General features: G+C 48.5%; 1 protein-coding gene across 2 annotated transcripts in view; it reads left to right on the plus strand.

The window, feature by feature from the left end:
- The window catches only part of USP18 (ubiquitin specific peptidase 18), a 39,718-nt gene that overhangs the window by 14,716 nt on the left and 1,725 nt on the right, over nucleotides 1-23,277 (plus strand). Inside the window, exons 2-10 of one of the 2 annotated variants that reach the window (XM_032269577.1) lie at nucleotides 7,318-7,589; nucleotides 8,996-9,092; nucleotides 9,982-10,127; nucleotides 15,442-15,521; nucleotides 15,807-15,953; nucleotides 17,718-17,813; nucleotides 18,624-18,791; nucleotides 21,193-21,324; nucleotides 21,833-21,882. In XM_032269577.1, coding sequence (XP_032125468.1) covers nucleotides 7,427-7,589; nucleotides 8,996-9,092; nucleotides 9,982-10,127; nucleotides 15,442-15,521; nucleotides 15,807-15,953; nucleotides 17,718-17,813; nucleotides 18,624-18,791; nucleotides 21,193-21,324; nucleotides 21,833-21,882 — 1,079 coding nt within the window. In that variant the 5' untranslated portion in view covers nucleotides 7,318-7,426. The remainder of the gene's footprint in view (nucleotides 1-7,317; nucleotides 7,590-8,995; nucleotides 9,093-9,981; nucleotides 10,128-15,441; nucleotides 15,522-15,806; nucleotides 15,954-17,717; nucleotides 17,814-18,623; nucleotides 18,792-21,192; nucleotides 21,325-21,832; nucleotides 21,883-23,277) is intronic. The other variant, XM_032269576.1, reaches the window with a different exon arrangement.

The following is a 23,277-nucleotide window of genomic DNA, read 5'->3' on the forward strand; positions in this document are numbered from 1 at the left end:
ATAACACGAACACTTACAAAACTCCTTCACCCCCAAACTAGAACATTCCTTGTGGTGATGAGCCGTCTGCCTCATCCTCGGCCTTCCCCTCAGCGGAAATTGCCTGGCTTTGCGACTTTCATGATCTATTTAAGGGGTTTCATCTCACACACATACATTGATGCATAAAAAACATCATGTTCCATTCCCTTGAGTTTTAATCTATAAAAAGAAATAATGTTATCTATTGTCTTTGGAGAATGGCCTTTTTGAGTCAGTGTTGTTTCTGAGACTTGCTATGTCCTGACGTGTGCCGTCCTTACCCGATTTTCCCTGCTGAGTGAGTGAGTGGCCTCCCCATTGTGTGAATGTCTTACGGCTTAGACACCAGTGCTCTGCCCATCCGGTTGAGCACCTGAGTTCTTTGCAGGTTTTTCCTGTCACAGTCGGTGCTGCTATGCACATTGTTATAAAGGTCTCCAGGACCTGCACAAGAATCTCTCCTGGATGTTTTGAGTTGAAATTGAGTGAATGTACAACTTATTAAGACAATGGCAAATAGTTTTCCAAGCAATTGTCTTATTTTACACTCCTTTCCTAAGAGTATGTAAATGATCCTATTTATCTACATCCTTCTTAAAAACTTGGTTAGATCCAAATTCTTGTTGTTTGTTTTTAATAGATACATAATAATTGCACATCTTTCTGGTGTAGAGAGGGATGCTTTGATGCATGCATACATTATGTAACAGCCAAATCGGCTGGGCGAGGTGGATCACCTGACGTCAGGAGTTCGAGACCAGCCTGGCCAACGTGGTAAAACCGTATCTCTACTAAAAATACAAAAATTAGCTGGGCGTGGAGGCAGGCACCTGTAATTCTAGCTACTTGGCAGGCTGAGGCAGGAGAATCACTGGAACCTGGGAGGCAGAGGTTGCACTGAGCCAAGATCACACCATTGCACCCCAGCCTGGGCTACAAGAGTGAAACTCCATCTTAACAAAATAAAACAAAATAAATAAAGAAAACAGCTAAAATCAGGGCAGTTAGCATATCTATCAGCCCACACTTTATTACTTATCTGTGGTAAGAATACTCAACTCTCTTCTAGGTATTTTGAAATATACATGATTGTATATTTCTAATGGAACACCTGCACTGTTTCCTCCTAATTGTAACTTTGTATACGTTGAACAGTCTCTCCCTGTCCCACTTCTCCAGCCCTCCCCAGCCTCTGCTAAGCACTGTTTACTCTCTTCCTTTATGTAATCCATGAATTTAGCTCCTACCTGTGAGTGGGAACATGTGGTCTTTGCCTTTCTGTGCCTGGTTTATTTCATTTAACATCCTGTCCTCCAGTTCCATCGATATTGCTACAAGTGGCAGAATGTTGCTATTTTTTATGGCTGAATAACATTCCACTGTGTATACCTACCAGTTTTTCTTTTTCTTCTTTCTTTCTTCTTTTTTTTTTTTTTTTTGAGACAGAGTCTCACTCTGTCACCAGGCTGGAGTACAGTGGCATCATCTTGGCTCACTGCAACCTCCGCCTCCCGGGTTCAAGCGGTTTTCCTGCCTCAGCCTCCTGAGTAGCTGGGACTACAGGCGCGCCCCACCACGCCTGGCTGTTTTTTTTTTTTTTTGATAGAGACGAATGGGGTTTCACCATGTTGGCCAGGATGGTCTCGATCTCTTGACCTTGTGATCCGCCTGACTCAGCCTCCGAAAGTAGTGGGATTACAGGTGTGAGCCACCGCGCCCGGCCAATAGTTTCTTTTCTTTTCTTTCTTTTTTTTTTTTTTTGAGATGGAGTTTCAAACTTGTCGCCCAGGCTGGAGTGCAGTCACTAATTTGGCTCATAGTAACCTCTGCCTTCCAGGTTCAAGCCGTTCTCTTGCCTCAGCCTCCCAAGTAGCTGGAATTACAGGCATGTGCCACCATGCCTGGCTAATTTTGTATTTTTAGCAGAGACAGTGTTTTGCCATGTTGGTCAGGCTGGTGTCCAGCTCCTGACCTCAGGTGATCCACCCACCTTGGCCTCCCAAAGTGCTGGGATTACAGGTGTGGGTCACCGCGCCCGGCCTATGCCACAGTTTCTTTATCCGTTCACCTTTGATGGACATTTAGGTTGATTCTATATCTTGGCTATTGTGAATAACGCTGCAGTAAACATGAAAGTGCACATACCCCTTGGATACCCCGATTTCCTTCCTTTGGGGTATAAATCCAGCCGTGAGATTGCTGGATCATATGGTATATCTACTTTTGGTTTTTCAAGGGACCTGCATACTGTTTTCCTTAGTCGTGTTACTGGGAGAGGGCAGGGTCCTCAGTTCTTGTTTTCTTGGAAGAAAGAATGCAGCCAAGAGGCACAAGGGTCAAGAAGCATTTTATCGGAGGAAGATAAAGTACATTTCAAGAAGGAGCAGCTGGCCTGGATGGAAGGCGGCGGCAGCAGCAGCAAGGTTTAGACACAGCACACTCTGGAAGACAGGCAGAACTGCTTATGTTGAACTGTCCTCAATGCCTATAATGAATATCACTCGGTCATGATGAATGATGTAGTTGTGGAATTTGGTTTGCTAGTACTTTGTTGAGGATTTTCCTGTCTATGTTCATCAGGGATACTGGCCTGTAGTTTTCTTTTTTCATCATTTACTTGTCTGGTTTTGGTATCAGAGTAATGCTGGCCTTACGAGTTTGAAAATGTTCTCCCCTCTTCAATTATTTGGAAAAGTTTGAATAGAATTGGTATTAGTTCTTTAAATGTGTGGTCGAATTCAGCAGTAAAACAATCAGGTCCTGAGCTTTTTTGCTGGGAGACTTTTTAATTACTGCCACAGTCTCCTAACACAGGTTTTCTGTTTCTTCGTGGTGCGATCTGAATAGATTCTGTGTGTCCAGGAATTTATTCATTTCCTTTAGGTTTTCCAGTTGTTTGGCATTTGGTTGTTCATAATATCATCATAGTTTCTAACAATCCTTTTTTTTTTTTTTTTTAAAGATGGAGTTTCACCATGTTGGTCAGGCTGGTTTTTAATTCCGGACCTCAGGTGATCCGCCCGCCTTGGCCTCCAAAGTGCTTGGATTACAGGTGTGAGCCACCACGTCTGGCCTCCTTTTTTTTTTTTGAGATGGAATCTCACTCTGTCGCCTAGGCTGGAGTGCGGTGGGGCGATCTCAGCTCACTGCAACCTCCACCTCCTGGGTTCAAGTGATTCTCCTGCTTCAGCCTTCCAAGTACCTGGGTTTACAAGCATGCATTAGCATGCCTGGCTAATTTTTTATTTTTATTTTTAGTAGAGCTGGGGTTCCACTGTGTTGGCCAGGCTGGTCTCAAACTCCCGACCTCAGTGATCCACCTGCCTCGGCCTCCCAAAGTGCTGGGATTACTAGAGTCAGCCACCAAGCCTGGCCTGTTTTTTTTTTTTTTTTCTGGTTTTTTTTGAAATGGAGTCTCTCTCTGTCGCCCAGACTGGAGTGGAGTGGTGTGATCTTGGCTCACTGCAACCTCTGCCTTCCGGGTTCAAGTGATTCTCTTGCCTCAGCCTCCCAAGTAGCTGGGACCACAGGCATGTGCCACCACTGTAACAGTTAGGAGGAAAAAGGGCAGGTGTTCTGTCAGAGGCTGTAGTTAACAATACTGTCTATTTCAATAGCTAGAAGAGAGTTTTGAATGTTCTTACCACAAATCAATAATACATGTGTGAGGCGACAGAGATGCTAACTGCCCTGATTTGGCTGTTTTTTGTTTTATTTTGTTTTTCGAGATGGAGTTTTACTCTCGTTGCCTAGGCTGGAGTGCAATGGTGCTATCTCGGCTCAGTGCAACCTCCGCCTCCTGAGTTCTAGTAATTCTCTTGCCTCAGCCTCCCGAGAGGCTGGGATTACGGGTGTGCGCCACCATGCCCAGCTAATTTTTGGATTTTTACTAAAGATGGGGTTTCACCATGTTGGCAAGACTGGTCTTGAACTCCTGACCTCAGGTGATCCACCCACCTGGGCCTCCCAAAGTGCTGGGATAACAGGCATGAGCCACCACGCCTGGCCTCTAATAATTCTTTGTACCTCTGTGGTATCAGCTGTAATGTCTCCTTTTTGCCTCTGATTTTATTTATTTGAGTCTTTTTCTCTTCTTAGTTTAACTAAAGAGTTTTCAATTTTGTTTATCTTTTCAAAAAACCAACTTTTTGTTTTGTTGGTCTTTTGATTTTTTTTTTTTTTTTTTTTTGAGACAGAGTCTCTCTCTGTCTCCCAGGCTGGAGTGCAGTGGCCTGATACCAGCTCACTGCAACCTCCTCCTCCCAGATTCAAGCAATTCTCCTGCCTCAGTCTCCCAGCTAGCTGGGACTACAGGTTCCCGACACCATGCCTGGCTCATTTTTTGTAGTTTTAGTAGAGACAGGGTTTCACCATGTTGGCCAGGCTGGTCACGATGAATGCTTTTTTAAGAGACAGGGTCAGGCTGGGAGCGGTGGCTCATGCCTGTAATCCCAGCACTTTGGGAGGCTGATGTGAGTGGATCACTTGAGGTCAGGAGTTCAAGACCAGCCTCGACAACTTGGTGAAACTCCGTCTCTCCTAAAAATACACAATTAGCTGGGTGTGGTGGTGTGCACCTGTAATCCCAGCTACACGGGAGGCTGAGGCAGGACAATCACTTGAACCCAGGAGGTGGAGATTTCAGTGACCTGAGATCACACCATTGCACTCCAGCCTGGGCAAAAAGAGTGAAACTCCGTTTCAAAAAAGAAAAAAAAAGAGAGACAGGGTCTTACTCTGTTTCTAGGCTGGAGTGCTGTGGTACGATCATGACTCACTGTGGCCTCAAACTCCTGGGCTCAACTGATCCTCCTGCCTCAGTCTCCCAAGTTGCTGGGGCTACAGGTACATGCCTCCATGCCAGACTAATTTTATTTTTATTTTTAGAAACAGGGTCTTGCTATGTTGCCTAGATTGGTCTTGAACTCCTGGCTTCAAGCTATCCTCCTGTCTCAGCCAACCAAAGTGCTGGGATTACGGGTGTGAGCCACTGTGGCTGGCTCTCTATTCTCTGTTTCTAGGAGATAAGCGTTTGTAGTTTTCACATGTGAGTGTGAACGTGTGGCGTTTATCCTTCTGCGCCTAGTTTATTTCACTTAACGTAATGTTCTCCAGGCTCATCCATGTTGATGTGAGTGACAGATTTCATTCTCTTTTAGTGGCTAAATCACATTCCATTGTATATATGTAGTCCACATTTTTTTATCCATTCGTCTTTTAGATAGACACTTAGGTTGATTCCCTATGTCAGCTATTATGAGCAGGGCCGCAATAAACATGAGAGTGCAGATATGTCTTCAACATACTGATTCCCTTTCCTTTGCATATTCAGCAGTGGGATTACTGAATCAGATGACAGAACTATTTCTAGGTTTTTAAAGAGTCTCCATACTGTTTTCTATCATGGCTCCACTCATTTACATTCCCACCAATGATCGGTCCTGAGCTGATTTCTCACTCGAGCAGCATGGCAGCTGGACGTAAACCCGGTCCCGCTTGTCCACATCTGGCCTGTCACTTGCCAGTTGTGTGACCTTGGGAAAGGCACTCACTTCTTTCTATCTCAGTTTTCTCATCTGTCAAATGGGTATATAACAGTAATTAATTCATATGGCTGTGTAAGGATAAATAAGACAGTACATATAAAGGCTTTCACCTTTTATAAGAAATAGTGCTTAGATGTTACCCATATTATATTTTATTTTATTCCATCTTATTTATTTATTTATTTAGATACAAGGTCTCATTCTGTTGCCCAGGCTGGAGTGCAGTGGCACAAACATTGTTCACTGTGGCCTTCAACTCCTGGCCTCAAGTGGTCTCCTGAGCATTTTGGGACCACAGGCATGCACCACTATGCCCATCTAAAGTGATTTTGATTTTTTTTTTTTTTTTTTTTTTGTAGAGATGGGATCTTACTATGTTGCCTGGGCTGATCTTGAACTCCTGGGCTCAAGTGATCCTTCCGCCTTGGCCTTCCAAAGTGCTGGGGTTACAGGCATGAGCCACCATGCCAGCCTCAGCTCTGAATCTCTGCAGTTAGTCACTGGAACCCTAACTTGTTCATTTAGCGATGTCATGTTTCTCTTACTGATCTTGATTCTGAGGGCTGTGTGCCAAGGTCTGTGCATTGACATAGGTACTGAAGGCAGTCTCCATCATCCGGCTTTGTCTGGGCTCTTCTGTCATCAGTAAACCTGTCCGAGATTAAGGAGAGGCGGATTGCTCAGGACCCTAAGCCCATGACTGCATCAGCTGTTGTAGTGCCAGGGCGTGCCCTAAGTCCGGGATCACTGCGGTTGGAATTCTCTGGTCTCTGGGACGGACACAGCCCGGGTCACGCCTGAAGGCCATGGCTGCTGAGACCCGCACAGCACTGGGCTCGCCCAAGGCCCATGGCTGCGATGGCTTGCCTGCTGTTGCTGAGGTTTATTCAGCACCCAAGGTCACTGTAGCTGGTAGGTGGTGATGTGGGCCAGATCCCCAGTCCCTGTCGCCTGGGTGCGTGTTCTCATCTGGCACTAGGGTGGGGTGAGATCTGCCTGTGGGTACTGGTCTAGTGTCAGGGAGCTGAGGCTCTGCCCGGTACTGGATTTTACTGTAGTGAACCTAGTACTGGGTTCCCAGGCAAAGTCCTCCGCTTACCTCTTCCTCCACCAAACAGTCTCTCTTCTCGCTGCTGTGCTGCGGTTGGGGTAGGGGTACTCGGGTAACCCTACGGCCACTGAGGCTGACACAATACTGGGTCACACCCAGAGTCCACTGCCGTGATACCAGCCCAGTGCCTGAGGCCTGCGGGTGCCACCGCCTGCCTGGAGCTGAGGTCCTGAGGCCTGTGACTGCTGCAGCCGGACGGCAGTGATGTGGCCCGAAGACAAGTCTGTCCTGCAGGGCCGCAGTTTCCCTTCCGGTGTGGGGCGGGTGCAGAGGCTTCCTCTGTGGGTGCGAGCCTGGCATCAGGGGCTGAGTTTCTGCTCGGTGCTGGCTTTTCCTGAAGTGGGCCTGATCCTGGGCTGCAAAGCAAAGTCTCATGCGGGCTTCCCTGTCCTTCCCAAGAGGGTGTTCCGGGTTAGAGTTTGGCAGTCCATTCTGAGGAAGAATGAATGGAAACGCGTGGGACCCAGGGTAGTGGATGTGTAGCCTCGCTGTCATTTCCAGTCTAGAGCTCTATGCGTCAACCTCCCCAGACAGTTACCCCCCGCTAAGACCTGGCCCTTCGGCATCAGAACGGATTACATGAATACATACACATTCCCCCTTCTCGAATCCTTACCTACCCGCGTTGTGTTTTCGCAGCGATCCCATTGTGCCTGGCCCGCTCCCATGAGCTCTTCCTGGAAGTGAGGTGGTGCCGTCCTGAACATCGGCCCGGCAGCTGCGGCCTGGGGTTTTGGAGTGATCACGAATGGGCAAAGCGTTTGGGCTCCTGGGACAAAGCTGTCAGTCAAACCTGGCTGAGTCTCCGTGGTCCCCAGCAGATCCTGTTGGAAAGAAGGAAGCAGACAGCAACATGAAGAGGAAGGGAGAGCAGCCCGGAGCACGTCCTGGGGCCTGGGAATACCCTCATGGTGATTAGACGCCTCCCATTCTCTTCCCAACTGCATGTCTTTATTTCTTTATTATTATTATTTTTTAAGATGGGGGTTTCACCATGTTGCTTAGGCTGGCCTTGAACTCCCGACCTCAGATGATCCACCCGCCTTGGCCTCCAAAGTGCTTGGATTACAGGCGTGAGCCATCACGCTCGGCCCTGACTGCATGTCAATGCTTGCCTCACCCCCTGTGCGCTGAAGCAGCAGAGCTTCGTGGCTGATGGCACCTGCTTTCTTGGGCCTGAATTTCTGCTTCTTTTAGACGGGGATACAGCCTGGGCTATGGTGAAAACCTATCTCTCAAAAACAAAAACAAAGTGGGGATAATGATGGTAGCAAGCACATGGGTTGCTGGGGGGGTTAAATGGGCTCATCTGTGGAAGCTGCTTTCAGCCAGTGCTGGGCGTCTAGTGGCAGTTCGTTAGTTCCCATCTTTACTGCTGAGGTACCTTTGTCCCAGAAGCAGAAATCTGTACTCACCTGCAGCCCCAGATTTTTACTTTTTAATTGCCCTATGTCATAAGCCAAAGCCCTTTCCCCAAGAAGCCTGAGATTAGTGGTACTTCCTCCCTCCTAAATTGCCCACCTTGTGGGGTCTGCAGAGGGTAAGGTTGGGTTGGAAGAGGGGAGGTTGGGTGCTAGGGTTCAGAGAAATGTTGCCTTTTGTTTTTCTCCTATTCTTGTAAGTTCCTTCTGCCTGTCAGCCTCTCAGGGTGAGATTGGATTAGGCGAAGCTGCCCCACAGCTGCCTCCTGATCTCCTGCCTCCCAGTGGTGCGGACTGGGCAGGGACCTCTCCACTGGAGTCCGACAGAGACAGACTGGGGAGTTCCTCTTGTCCGTGAGCCCCGCAGATTCACATTTGGACTCAGCTCTGAGGAGAACAGTATGAATCAGGGGAGCCCATAATTCTCAGCCATGCTTTCTCTAATGTTTCTTTCTTTTTCTCCGCCAACAACTGCTTGCTCTACTGATTTGGCAGTGAATAATTTACATTTTTAGTGACATCTCACTTTATCTAATGGGCTGTTAAGACTTCTTGTTACTGAACCTTTTTTTTTTTTTCTTTTTTGAGATGGGGTGTTGCTGTGTCGCCCAGTCTAGAGTGCAGTGGCATGATCTTGGCTCACTGTAACCTCCGCCTGCCAGGTTCAAGCTGGGATTACAGGCACCTGCCTTGACGCCCAGCTGATTTTTGTATTTTTAGTAGAGACGGTGTTTTCACTATATTGGCCAGGCTGGTCTCGAACTCCTGACCTCAGGTGATCCGACTGCCTTGGCCTCCCAAAGTGCTGGGATTACAGGCGTGAGCCACCACGCCCAGCCTTGTCAACTTCTTTACCCAGGGCTTGCCCTCAGCATTTTTTCCTCTTCCCCTTGTAGGCCTGGTTGGTTTACACAACATTGGACAGACCTGCTGCCTTAACTCCTTAATTCAGGTGTTTGTGATGAACGTGGACTTCACCAGGATATTGAAGAGGTAAGACTCTTCTTCAGGCTGGTAAGCATGTGTATTAATTCATATTTAATATGTCTAGTTATTCACAGTGACTTGGACTTTTTGAGGTCTCTCAAAAGTGGGCAGAGGGAAGATCTGTTTCTGCATATTCTGGACTACACATTATTTCTAAAACTTCTTAGGTTGGTCTGGGGTGGGGCCCAGGTATGGGTACTTTTTAAAAGCACCCCTTGGGTGATTTTAAAGTGCAGCCAGGATTGACGGCCACTGACTTGGTTAAAAGAGAGAGTTGGAACTAGACTGACCTTGACATTGGGAAGGAGTCAGTGGGCAGAACACCCCTCCCTTCCCCCACACTCACACAATGCTCTGTCTCTCTCTCTCTCACCAATGCGCTCTCTCTCTCTCTCTCTCTCTCGATCTCTGTCCTTTCCTGCCCCATGCTCTCTCCTTTGTCCCATCCAGGTAGTGCCTGTAATTAAATGAATCATTGCCAAACCACACGGACAGAGCTTCCTGCCGCCCTTTCTTCCCTGGACCTACCCCAGCATGTGCCTCTGCAGTTTGGAGAGCTTTAGGCTGGACGCTTTGCTGCTTGCCTGAGATGTGGAGCCAGGACCTTGGGCAGGGTGCAGAGGGCCGAGGCAGCAGTCGTGCTGATCCCCCTCTCCAGAGGGTCCCCTGTACAGCAGATTCACTCACGTGGTGCTTCTCAACCTTGGCCACCCATTGAAATAATCTGGGGAACTGAAACATTCTAATAACTGGGCCCCACCCCCCAGAATTCTGGTGTAATTTGTATGGGAGTGGCCTGGATAGGGAGATTAAAAACTTTTCCCAAGCAATTCCAGCGTGCACCTAGCTTCAAGAACTACGCGTAAGGAGGTTTCTGGCCATTCTTGTGTGGCAGGATCACAGTGCCCAGGGGAGCTGACGAGCAGAGGAGAAGTGTCCCTTTCCAGCTGCTTCTGCTGTTGGAGAAGATGCAGGACAGCCGGCAGAAAGCAGTGCGGCCCCTGGAGCTGGCCTACTGCCTGCAGAAGTACAACGTGCCCCGTAAGACACCCTCCTGATCTGAAGGGCGTGGGAAGCTTACAGACAGATAGAGGAGAGGAGCTAACACCAATGAAGCAACAAGAAGCAAGTTAGGTAGCCTGGACCTCTCGGATGATAGAGACATTTGTGTAAGAGGCACACATTTTTGGAGGTGCAGAATTGATATTATTTATGGACATTTTATTTCCATATCACCCTTTTTCTGCTTCTCAGTGGAGTAGCGAAGGCATCTCCTCCAAGCTTAATCAGCCATAGTTAAGGAATGGCAGGAAAACAGAATAAAGGAATAAAAGACAGAATGTTCTGCAAAATAATTCATAAGTAGGTTAGGTGTTTTTTTTAGATAGCTATATTGAGATGTGCATCACATACTGTAAAATCCATCCATTTAAAAACATACAATTCAGAGGTTTGTAGTGTGTTCACAGAGACATGCCTCCATCATCACAATCTATGTTCATCACATTTTCCTCACTCTCAAAAGAAATCCCATACTTAGGGTTTTCCCTTGGGTATAACACATTGCTTTTCTCTTTCTGCTTTCAGAAGTCTTTGTCTTTAACTTTTGAAACTGCTTATGATGTGGCTTGGTGTGGGCTGCCTGAGATCAGTCTTAGGGTGTCCTTTGGGCTTCCTGGATGTAGATTTCTATTTCCTTCCCTGGGTTGGGAAGTTTTCAGTCATTACAGTTATGTGTTGCTTAACAACAGAGCTACGTTCTGAAAAAGGCATCAGTAGGTGATTTTGTCGTTGTGTGAACATCATGGAGTGGACTTCACTAACCCAGATGGGGCAGCGTACGAAACACCTCAGCTGTATGCTATGGCCACTGTGCTGCTGTGGTCTGCCGTTGACTGAAATGTCAGTCTGCCCCCCGTGACTGTTACTTCCTTGGATAAGCTTTCTGTCTCTTCTCACTCTCCTCCTTCTGGCACTCGGATAATGCCTATTTTGGTCTGCTTGATGTCTCCTAAGTCTCTGAAGATATCTCCACTTCTTTTCATTCATTTTTATTTTTGCCTCTCTGAATGATTTCCAGTGGCCTGTCTTCTAGTTTGCGAATCCTTTCTTCCGCTTGATTTAGCCTGTTGAGCTTCTTTAGTGGACTCGTATTTCAGTGATTGTATTCTCCAGCTCTATTCTTTCTGTTTGGTACTTTGAACTTTTTTCTGTCTCTTTGCTGAAATTCTTACTTTATTCATGCTTTGCTCTTCTGGACCTGGTAAGCGTCTTCATGATCATTATTTTGAATAGTCTATAAAGTAAGTCCCTTATCTTCATTTCACTGGGGGCATTTTCTGGAGATTTATCTTGTTCTTTGGCTAGGAACATATTTCTCTGTTTCTTCATTATTCTTGATTCTGTTATTTCTGCACATTACGTAAGAAAAATACCTCTCCCAGTCTTGTCCCACTGGCCTTGTAGAGGAGACGAACTTACCAAGTAGCCCTGCCAGAGACTCGGAGCGCCTCTGGACCCTTTGTGCTTGTCCAAACTGCCATCCATGTTCTCAGCAGCCCTCAGGAGATTAGAATGTGTCAAGTCCTGACAGTGCCTCAGACAGAGGAGACAGAAGCCAGCCCGTTGAGATGCAGCTGGAGACATTGGGGTGTTACACGTGTGTTTCAGTTTATTCTATCCCCAGAAAAGCTGGGAGCAGGAGTTTATCCCCCACTGGCTCTGTGGTAAGCTGGACAGACGATCTGTGGCGAGTGCCTGCACTCCCGTTGAAAGTGCACAGTCCTTGGATGCGTTGCTTTGCTCTGTCACCCCAGGAGCCTAGCAAATGCTGACTCCTGCCTGCTTAGAGACGGACAGGTTAGTTGGAAGCTTGGCGCTATCTGTGGAGCAAACCAGTAGGAGCAGCTGTGGAAGTGCTCACCTACCCGTTCAGGGTCTCAGAGGAGTGCTGGTTTCCTGCTCTGTCAGCTCCCAGATGCATGGAGACCCCAGCGCAGCAGCTGCACGTGTGCAGACAGACGCCTTCTAGGAAGAAAGTGGGAGCCGGGCATTTCTGCCTGTTCATGCTGCACTGGGTCTGGGGGGTTAGCACTGGACGTGCGTGCATGCCCGTCTCAAACCTGTTCTTTGCTCCCTGTGTGCTTGTGGGACTCACAAATACAGAGCCTCGTCAACTCCCAAAGCTGGGTGAATGAGGAGCTAGTCCTTCATTTGAGAGGGCTAAATGTATGCTCAATGTGTGATGTTAGAGACCTGATTTTATCCTGGAGCAGGGGCTGGGAGAAGGCATGGGCCTTGCCCACATGCCTGTCCGGACTCCTGGAAATGTACTGTTTACCTGCCTCATTGGCTGCAGGTGCCGGCTAGTTATTAATAGAAGCCCATCCCTCGGGCAGCAGCTGGGAGAGCCCACAGACCTACCCTTGCAGGGAGAAATTGGGAGCCTGGCATTTCTGCCTGTTCGCTCTGTGCTGAGCACAGGGGCTTAGCTGCTGGAAGTGCTCACGTGCCCATTTAAAACTGCCTCTGTGCCCTCGGTGGTTGCAGAGGATTCATGACCGCTGACCCATGTCCACTCCTGGGGCTAGGTGACCTAGCAGCCAAACCCTTGAGTGGGAACTGCAAAAGCCGGGGCTCTGTGGGGTCCAAACCCTTCACTCTTCAGGAGAAAGGTGGGAGTCGGGGTTCCTTCCTCATCGTAGGTGCTGTGTCGAGGGTGCGGCTTGCGGTGAGTGTGTCTCAGCTGTTCCAGCTCCTCTCCGTGGGGGTGTTTTCCCCATTGCCCCATTGCAGGACTCTCAGCTAGTCTCTGGGCTTCTTTCAGAGCGAGTTGATCTGTGTGCAGGTGGGAGTTTTTCTGAGTGTCCACAGGTGAAGAGAGCACCAGGAGCCCCCTCTTCTGCCATCTCGCTTATGTCACCCTCTGATTGTTTTTACTGAATTTGATCCACTGATATTTTCTTGAGGACTTCTGCATTTATGTTCGTGAGAGATACTGGTTTCTAGGTTTTTTTCCTTATCTGTGTGGTCTTGGTATTAGGATCATGCTGGCCTCAGAGAAGGAGTTAGGAAGTGTTCTCTCTGCTTCTGTCTTCTGGAAGAGATTGTAGGGAATTGGTATAATTTTTCTCGTAAGTGTTTGGTAGACCCCGTCATTCACTAGGGAACCCACCTGGGTGTAACTGAGTACTCCCATTTTCTAAGACAGCTTATTTTTCTTCTTGTTACTGTCTTTTCACTTCTCCTCTTCGCTCCCCACCCTCCCAATCCCTGTGTTTCCTGTTCGCCCTTTAGAAATGTAAATATCACCTTTTACCTCCCCCTCACCAGACATTCCCTGCAGGGCAAAAGAATCTGTAAACTTGGGGATAGGTCGATTGAGGTTTGAGAACAGGGCCCCTTCTTCCAGCTGATCTTTCCTGAGACTTGGCAGATTTGCAGCCCGAAGCATTCCCACCAGGGAACGTTCCCCTGGGGGGGTGGGGGGAGAGTGGCCTCGAAACCCCTCAGGGGTTTACCTTTCACCCACTAGGAAGACACGGAGAAAGCGTGCTTACTCGGCCACTTTTAGTTTACTTCTGCCCAGGAAGGTGCCAACTCAGCTGCCAGGTACGCGATAATTGCCATTGCTCACTCCCCCTCCCCCACAACACGCCTTATGAAAATGTCCCTTTCTCCTCCAAAGGAGAAATGGCACGTGAAAAAGGCGGGATGCATCGTGCTCCTTCCCCAAGCTGGCTCCAGAATAAACGCGTGTTTTTGTATAAAACTCTTTTGTATTCCACTTTTTTTTGTATCAGAGTTAGTTGAACTCTGCACGCGGTGAGCAGCGAACCAGCTTTTCAGCTGCGTGGGCGCTACGTTCAGTTTTCCTTCCATGCTCAGCCTGGATAGCCTCAGTCAACCTGTCTCCAAGTTGATGGATTCTTTCTCTTACCAGCTCTAATCTGCTATTAATTCCCTCTAGTAAATGTTTCATTTCAATTATTGTACTCCTCAACTCAAGAATTTCTGCTTGGTTCTTTTTTTATTGTTTTTTCTTTATTGATACTCTTTATTTGGTGAGACAGCATTTTTGTACTTTCTTTTACTTCTTTTGACATGGTTTTCTTTAGTTCTTTTTTTTTTTTTTTTTTTAAGAGACGGGGTTTCACCATGTTGGCCAGGCTGGTATCGAACTCCTGACCTCAGGTGATCTGCCTGCCTCGGCTTCCCAAAGTGCTGGGATTACCGGCGTGAGCCCCCATGCCTGGTTTTCTTTAGTTCTCTGACATATTGTAACAGCTAAAGTCTTTGTTTAGTAAGGCCGGCATCTAGGGCTTCGCTGTGAAAAGTTCTACCGATTGCTGTTTTCCTGTGTGTGGCCATACATTTCTGTTTTCACTGTATGTCACTTCTGTTGGAACATGAACATTATAGATAATGTAAGGTGGCAGCACGACACCAGAGACCCCCACGCCAGGGTTTGTTGTTGCTGCTGTGTTGTTATTGTTCTTGTTGTTGTGGATCATCATTCAGTGACGACTTCCCTGAACTAATTCTGTTACATCTACATTCCTGTAGTGTGTAGCCACCGACTGCTCCATTTTGTTACTTTCATGGTCAGTTAATAAGTGGTCACAGTTTTCCTTAAATGCCTGAACCACTGAGTCTTCCAGTATTTGCGAAGGGGCTCTGTGTGTCTGTTAGGGCACACTTTCAAAGCGCAGACGGTTTATAATTCTGTATTCGCCTTCACTGCTTTCTTGCACGTGGCCTTGCAGTCAGCCAGAGGGGAAAGATGGGAGCCCTCTTGGGTCTTACCTGGGCATGTGCATGGCCTTCTAGATCCCCAGGAATATATCAGTGCTGTTCAAAGTCCCCTGTGAACATTCATTCCCCAGGCTGAGTGCAGTGGTGTAATCACAGCTCACTGTAGCTTCAACATCCTGGGCTCAAGTGATCCTCCTGCCTCAGCCTCCCAAGTAGCTCCGACGACAGGCATGCACCACCACACTCAACTAATTTTTTAAATTTTTTATAGAGACAGAATCTTGCTCTGTTGCCCAGGCTGGTCTCAAACTCCTGAGTTCAAGCTATCCTCCCGCCTTTGCTTCCAGAAGCGTTGGGATTATAGGCGTGAGCCACTACACCTGGCACTGGTGCTCAGGTTTGAAGAGGTGTTCTCAAAAATCAATACCAAACTTACTGTTTGTTTATTGATCACTTCATATGTAGTGCCAACTTAGCCTTTCGGTGGGGTGGGGGGCTAGGAATAGACAAAGCGGTGAGTGAGTGTGTGCATCTAGGTACCAGGGCATAAGAAGCGACCCTGAAGACTCACTAATGGGCTGTTCCTTTTCTCTGTGGCCAGTGTTTGTCCAGCATGATGCTGCCCAACTCTACCTCAAAATCTGGAACCTGATTAAGGACCAGATCGCTGATGTGGACTTGGTAAGAACCTGGGACCAGGGCGCCTGGAAGCTCGAGATGCTGCTCATTTAACTCATTCGGCTGTTGTCCCTGGAGTGTGTAGACGGAAAGAGTGAATCCACATAAAATGCTTATCACAGTTTCGTAATCTTGTTCCTGGGATTATTTTTCACCTTTGTGAGTAGGACAGAGAGCATTAGTGGCTACTGTTTCTGCAGCTTCTGTCTCTTGGCTCCAACCTCTGGCAGTTGGCCTGGCCTGGCTTCCGGTGGTGCTTCTGTCTCACCTCTCTCCTCCGTCTTGCAGGTGGGGAGGCTGCAGGCCTTGTATATGATCCGGATGAAGGACTCTTTGATCTGCCTCAACTGTGCCGTGGAGAGAAGCAGAAACAGCAGCATGCTGACCCTCCCACTTTCTCTTTTCGATGTGGACTCGAAGCCCCTGAAGACCTTGGTAAGGGGATTCTCCTGGTATTTGCTGCTCCCGTATGTGTTAATCCATCGTCTGTTGTCATAACTCAGTGTCTGAGAGTAGGTAATGTATTTCTTACACTTCTGGAGGCTGGGAAGTCAAGGTTGAGGGGCTGCACCTGGTGAGGGCCTGCTGGCTGGTCCCGAGGCGAGGCGGTGCGGGGCATCACATGGCGAGGGGGCCGAGCGTGCTAATGTGCCAGCTCAAGTCTCTCTTCCTCTGCATATGAAGCCCCGTCCCACTCCCAGGATAACCATTAACCCATTAATCCATGAGTGGATTAATTCATTCATGAGGGCTGTGCCCTCATGACCCAGTGACCTCCCTCTATTTTTTTGGAGACAGAGTCCTCCTCTGTCTCCGGGGCTGGAGTGCAGTGGCGTGATCTCGGCTCATTGCAGTCTCTACCTCCCGGGTTCAAGCGATTGTCCTGCCTCAGTCTCCCAAGTAGCTGGGATTACAGGTGCCTGCCACCACGCCTGGCTAATTTTTGTATTTTTAGTAAGGGCGGGGTTTCACCACGTTGGCCGGGCTTATCTCAAACTCCTGACTTAAGTGATCTGCCTGCCTCGGCCTCCCAAAGTGCTGGAATTACCGGCGTGAGCCAATGTGCCCCCCTCAATCGTCTCTCAAAGGCCCCACCTGTCCATCCAGCCACACTGGGGATTCAGTTCCAAGCTGGCATTTGGGGAGTACAAACACTGAAACCATATCAGCACACAGCACAGTGTTGCCAGTTCCTCCTGCCTCTGGGATCTAGCACTGGTTTCTGAGGAGTTGCTTATTTCATTTTCGTGGCTCTGCCAATTTCTCCTTTGTTTTGGCAAAAATCTCTTTCCCTCCTACCTCCTCTTCCCTCATACTGCTGGCCTAACAGGAGCCCCCTCCTGCTTCATTCCTCCAGTCAGGAGGTGACCTTTGAGATCCTGCCAAGTGGACCACACCAGGCCAGGCATTAAGAGGGATATGAAGGGAATCAGAAGAAAAGCTGAACCCCTCAGCTGCAAAGTGTGGGGAGGCTGTACCTGGTACAATTGGGGGTCTGTGTCACTGCCCAAAAATCTCTCTCATGTTCAGTGTTAATCCCCAATGTTGGCAGTAGGGCCTGATGGGAGGAGATGGGGTCATGGGGAAGGGTTTCTCATGGTTTGGCACCATCCCCCATGGTACTATCTTTGTGACAGTGAGTTCTTATGAGATATTTAAAAGTATGCAGCCAGGCTGGGCGCAGTGGCTCATACCTGTAATCCCAGCACTTTGGGAGGCTGAGGCGGGCGGGTCACCTTAGGTCAGGAGTTCGAGTCCAGCCTGGCCGACATGGTAAAACCCTGTCTCTACTAAAAATAGAAAAAATTAGCCGGGCATGGTGATATGGCCTGCAGTCCCAGCTACTTGGGAGGCTGAGTCAGGAAAATCGCTTGAACCCGGGAGGTGGAGGTTGCAGTGAGCTGAGATCGTGCCACTGCACACCAGCTCCCCACTTGCTCTCTTGCACCTGCTCCTCCCGTGTAAGATGCCTGCTCCTGCTTGGCGCTCCGCCATGATTGGGGCTTCCTGCGGCCTCCCCGGAAGCAGATGCCACCATGCTTCCTGTCAGCCTGCAGAGCCATGAGCCAATCAAGCCTTTTTTCTTAGAAATTACCCAGTCTCAGCTATTTCGTCACAGCGGCGTGAGAACAGATGAGTACAGTACTTGAGGTGGGAAATGCCAACGCTGCCTCTTCCCTGTTCTCTTGGGTGGGGCAGGAGGACGCCCTGCACTTCTTCTTCCAGCCCAGGGAGTTATCGAGCAAAAGCACGTGCTTCTGTGACAACTGTGGGAAGAAGACTCGTGGGAAACAGGTACTGATTCCCTAAATCAGACTCAGCTGTCCCTCGGTGCACACAGCGTGTTGGTTCTAGGACACCTGCGTTTACCAAAATCCACACACGCTCAAGTCCCCCAGTCAGCCCTGCGGAACCCACGTATAGGAAAAGTCGGTCCCCGATCTATGTGGTTGTGCATCTGGAGTATTGTATTTTTGATGAGCGTTTGGTTGCAGATGTGGAACTCGTGCTTATGGGGGAGGGCAGACTGTATTTATTTAAAACTATTTGTGTATTCACTGGACCCACACAGTCCAACCCCATGATCTCCAGGGGTCAACTGCCCTTCACTAGTCTGGGGTTGCCCCCTCTGGATTTCCTGATAGAATTGTCAGAGGCCCTGAGGGGACCTCGTGGTGGGTGAGAAAGGGAATCTGGGTCTGGCTAGTATCTGGGATCCCGTGGTTCTGATCTCTAGAGCCATGGATGTGGCTTCTCAGGTCACATCACTGAGAGGGACCAGAGGAGAAGGCCTGAGAGCAGCCGGCAGGGCATTTCCCTATGGGTGAGACAAGCTCCCTGGAGCAGACGCCGTGGCTCCCTGGGTCCTGGCACCTGTACAGAGCCCTGTGCCCTTGTGCCTCTTGTGGGGACCCCGTGATGTAGAATAGCCACATTTTGCATTATTCTCAGAGGAGCTCAGCAGATTCAGCGAATGGGAGCCTTGAACTCCGCGATGTCACCCTGCGTCCTCTTTTCTGGGATGAACGTGCCACTGGTCCTGATATTTCTTTCATGACCATTTTCCAAGTGGACTTTATCTCCAGAGTGATTTTGCTTTTTCAGGTCTTGAAGCTGACCCATTTGCCCCAGACCCTGACCATCCACCTCATGCGATTCTCCATCAGGAATTCACAGACGAGAAAGGTCTGCCACTCCCTGTACTTCCCCCAGAGCCTGGATTTCAGCCACGTGCTTCCAATGCAGGGAGAGATCCGTGACGCTGAGGAGCAGGTGGGATGTTCTGACTCCGCCATCCTGCCTCTCCCCAGATGCTACGTTTTTCCTGTTTTCCCTTCCCTCATCCCCAGTCTGCTAGAAGCCACCCATTCCTCAGTGACTGCCCAGCCTGAAAGACTTTCTTCTTTCTAAATACTGGATTTGTGTTCATATGCCTCACAGCACTGAGGGACGGAATCCCGAATTCAGTAGGCTTCTTTGGAAATAACACGGAATACATAGAAATGCATAGGCAAACATGTCACTCTGTGTTCTTAGTACCAACCAAACTTTCTTACTCAAATGGCTTGTGCCCACTTTGAGGATAATCACAAAGTGGCCAGGTGACTGGACCACACTTAATCAGAGTAAAGTTTAATTCACTTGTCCTGAGTCAATAACTTATTGAGAGATTCAGAGAAAAAAAAAAAAAGTGACACCAGGCCAGGCGATGTGGCACCTGGAAAGGCTGAGGCAGGAGGATCACTTGAGCCCAGGAGTTCGAGACCTGCCTGGGCAACATAGTGAGACCCCATCTCTAAAAAAAAAAAAAAAATTAACTGGCTGGTAATCCTAGCACTTTGGGAGACTGAGGCAGATAGATCACAAGATCAGGAGTTCAGGACCAGACTGGTCAACATGGTGAAACTCCATCTCTACCAAAAAATACAAAAATTAGCTGGGCATCATGGCTCATGCCTGTAATCCCAGCTACTTGGGAGGCTGAAGTAAGAGAATTGCTTGAACTGGGACCTGGGAGGCAGAGGTTGCAGTGAGCCGAGATTGCACCACTGCACTCCAGCCTGGGCTACAGAACAAGACTCCATCTCAAAAAAAAAAAAAAAAAAACGAGCTGGGTATGGTAGCACACACCTGTAGTCCCAGCAACTTAGGAGGCCAAGGTGGGAGAATCATTGAGCCCAGGAGTTTGAGGCTGCAGTGGGCGGCGACCTATCACTGTACTCCAGCCTGGGCGACAGCACAAAATCCTGTCTCTACAAACAAAACAAGAAAAAATACAAATATCTTTTCTCCATAGATTTGAAGTGCTGCACAGCAGATTTTGTATCCCCATACGTGCGGGTCTATTTTAGGAGGGTCTCCTCTGTTTTTTGGTGTGTTTGGCTCTTTATGCTCTAGAACCATGGCATTTAGAAAATGCTCCTCTTATAACATGGTGTCTTTATGTACTTAGGCCATACACATTTCACGGGATTCTCTTTTTCTTTCATTCTAGTTCTTTATATTTCTACCTGCACATTCTGCCTGATGAAGTATATTTAAAATTGTTTTTCTCTTTAAGAAGACTTTATTGGCTGGGTGCGGTGGGTCACGCCTGTAATCCCAGCTCTTTGGGAGGCCACGAGGCTTGCTTGAGTCCAGCAGTTTGAGCCCAGCTGGACAACAGAGCAAGACTCTGTCTTTGCAACAACAAAGGCTTTGTTACGGAACATTGCAAATATATACCAGAGTGTCTAGAGAAGAATTAGACAGTGCATCCCAGCTGTGACCATGACAAAACTCATGGCAGGTCTTGCTCTTCCTATAAACGACACTCTTTCTTCATCCAACCCTGTACTGGAAACACTTCATTATGCGTCCCTTAAAAATAAACACTCAAAACATGATCAAGTCCATCTGGCAATCCCTGATAGCATCAAATATCTGGTCAACGTGTAGACATCCTGACTATTCTACAATCCATGTGGTTTGTTTGAATCTAGATCCAAACAATGCCTACCCTTGCATTTGGTTAAGTTTCTTTCCTTTCTTGATTAAGTTTCCTTTAGATTTCTGTTGCTTTTCTTTTCCTTGCTGTTGATTTGGTTGAAGACTTTTTAAATATGCTAGAACTGCCCGGCTGGTGTCATTCACTGTGTTCCTCTAACCCTTTTATTTCTTGTAAACTAATATCAGGTACAGATATTGCATTTTACAAAGTCCCGCACAAGGTCCGCACATGGAAACGGGATAACTGGAGCCTGCACTGTGGGTGACTCAGCTTTGCGTGTGACGCCCTTGCCCTCTGTCTCCCCTCCCCCTACAAAGACTTTTTTGGCTGTGTATGGTGGCTCAGGTTATGGACACTCCCGGGCTTGTGGAGAAACAGAACTGTGTTCTGATGACCCCCACCCCTCCCCGGGGGTGGTTCTAATCTTGCCTGGCTTTGGGGGCTGTCTCATGACCTCCCGCCTTCCGTCTCCCGTGTGCTCTGCTCTGCCAAGCTGCTGAGCCTTTGCAGTTCAGGATCCGCACTCAGGAAAGCCCCTCCTGGAAGGTGCCCGCCGGCCATGGGGTGGGACTGTTGTCTAGTATTCTGAAGTCCCGTAGACGGCCCTAGGGTGGGCAGGTATGAAGGTGTGGTGCCGTCGTGTTTGTGTGGTGGGTGAAATGTCTCGTGCCCGTCTCTTTCCAGCCTGGAGGGCAGTATGAGCTCTTCGCTGTGGTTGCACACGTGGGAATGGCGGACTCCGGTCATTACTGTGCCTACATCCGGAATGCTGTGGACGGAAAATGGTTCTGCTTCAATGACTCCAATATTTGCTCGGTGAGAAACGTCATCCACAATCGCCTCCTGCCCAGGATGGGCCACCTCTAACAAATGCTTGGCCCTGGGCTGCATGGATCTCTGAGATCAACACATTGTGGACCCGCTGTCTGGGTGTGGGGCCTTTTATGAGGGTTCAAGACTTTTTCGGCCTGGAGTCCCCATGTGGTTTGCACCTCTGTTCACTTCCCTCCACTTCTAAGGTTTTGGTGCTCTAGGCTCGTGTCCTGCAGCTTCATGCTTTGTGGGAAATGTCTAGAGAGCAAGCAGAGTTAGAAATGTGTAAGTTAGGATCTGGGATAAGCATGACCGGGTTTAAACACAGGGACAAAGGCCCTAGAAAGACTTTATTGCACATGACATCTTGCCACTGATACTCCAGGCTCTGCGGAGTTGCTAGGGGTGGGCTTGTCTGGAGGATGAGGGGCACATTCTAGCCCCCTGTCCTCTGTGGGTGCTCACAGTGTCAGCTGATGGCTGCTTAACCCCGTTTGTTTCCGGCTTCCAGGTGTCCTGGGAGGACATCCAGTGTACCTACGGAAATCCTAACTACCACTGGTAAGAAACGTACTTGGAATAATGGGAGCCCGATGAGCTCATATAGGGTCCTTGGAGCTGCATGAAATGCCCGTGGATCCCCCTGTGATTGACATGCTGATGGCTCACGGTCCGCCTCATCTTCGGCACTCACCCTGCTCCCCGACTTGTCTCACACGTCACACTCCAGGAATATTAAAGCAAAGATCACAACTGTTTCTTTAAATGTTATTTTTAGAGATGGGTTCTTGCTTTGTTGCCCAGGCTGGAGCACTGTGCTGTGTTCGGAGCTCACTGCAGCCTTGAACCTCTGAGCACAGGCGATCCTCCCACCTCAGCCTCCTGAATAGCTGGGACTACAGGCATGCACCACCATGCCTGGCATATTTGATTTGATTTTTGAGACGGAGTTTCACTCGTTACCCAGGCTGGAGTGCAATGGCGGGATCTCAGCTCACTGCAACCTCTGCCTCCTGGGTTCAAGCGATTCTCCTGCCTCAGCCTCCCGAGTAGCTGGGACTACAGGTGCGTGCCACCATGCCCAGCTAATTTCTGTGTTTTTAGTAGAGACAGGGTTTCACCATGTTGACCGGGATGGTCTCAATCTCTTGACCTTGTGATGCACCTGCCTCGGCCTCCCAAAGTGCTGGGATTAAAGGCGTGAGCCACCGCGCCCGGCCACTGGTTTTTAAAATTGTTTGCTTACGTAACTTGCCATAACATTAGACTATGAACTCTTTTGGGGGAAGGATTACTTTTTTCATATTTCTTTGGCTTACATTAGTAAGTATCAATAAATATGTTTATAACCAATGAGCACAGAGGAGAAGCTGGAGAGAAAGAGGCTGGATGAAGTTAAAGCAGAGAGACTTTGTAAGTTTCTTAGCTGAGCTTTGAGGTTGTACATCAGAAATGCTACATCAGGTGATTTTCAGCTACAGAGATAGGCCCGGTCATTTGAAAAGTAATGGATTAGGTGAAGCTCTCGTTTGGAATCTTCGTTCTGCTTTTCATCTTTCTCTCCTGTTTATTCTGAGCATCCTCTTAGACACCCAATCTCTGCCACTGAGTGGCTGCCATTGATTTCCCTGTTACTGAGATCAGAGTTTGGCAGCCTTCCTCTGTAAAGGGCTGGAGAGAAAGTTCTTCAGGCTTTGTGGTCTGTACAGTGTCTGCTGCAGCCACTGAACTCTGCCCTGTAGAGCAGAAGCAGCCACAGACCGTACCTGGGCGAATGAGCGTGGCTGGGCCCAGGTAAATTTATTTCCAAAAAGGGGCTTTGAGGCTGGGTGTGGGCTCACACCTTTAATTCCAGTACTTTGGGAGGCTGAGGCAGGAGGATCACTTTCGGCCAGGAGTTCAAGACCAGCCTGAGCAACAAAGCAAGACTCATCTCTACAAAGAAATTTAAAAGTC

Source organism: Sapajus apella, unplaced genomic scaffold, assembly GCF_009761245.1.
Source record: "Sapajus apella isolate SASKATOON/1434 unplaced genomic scaffold, GSC_monkey_1.0 scaffold195, whole genome shotgun sequence".
In the NCBI taxonomy this organism is placed as follows: Eukaryota; Metazoa; Chordata; class Mammalia; order Primates; family Cebidae; genus Sapajus; species Sapajus apella.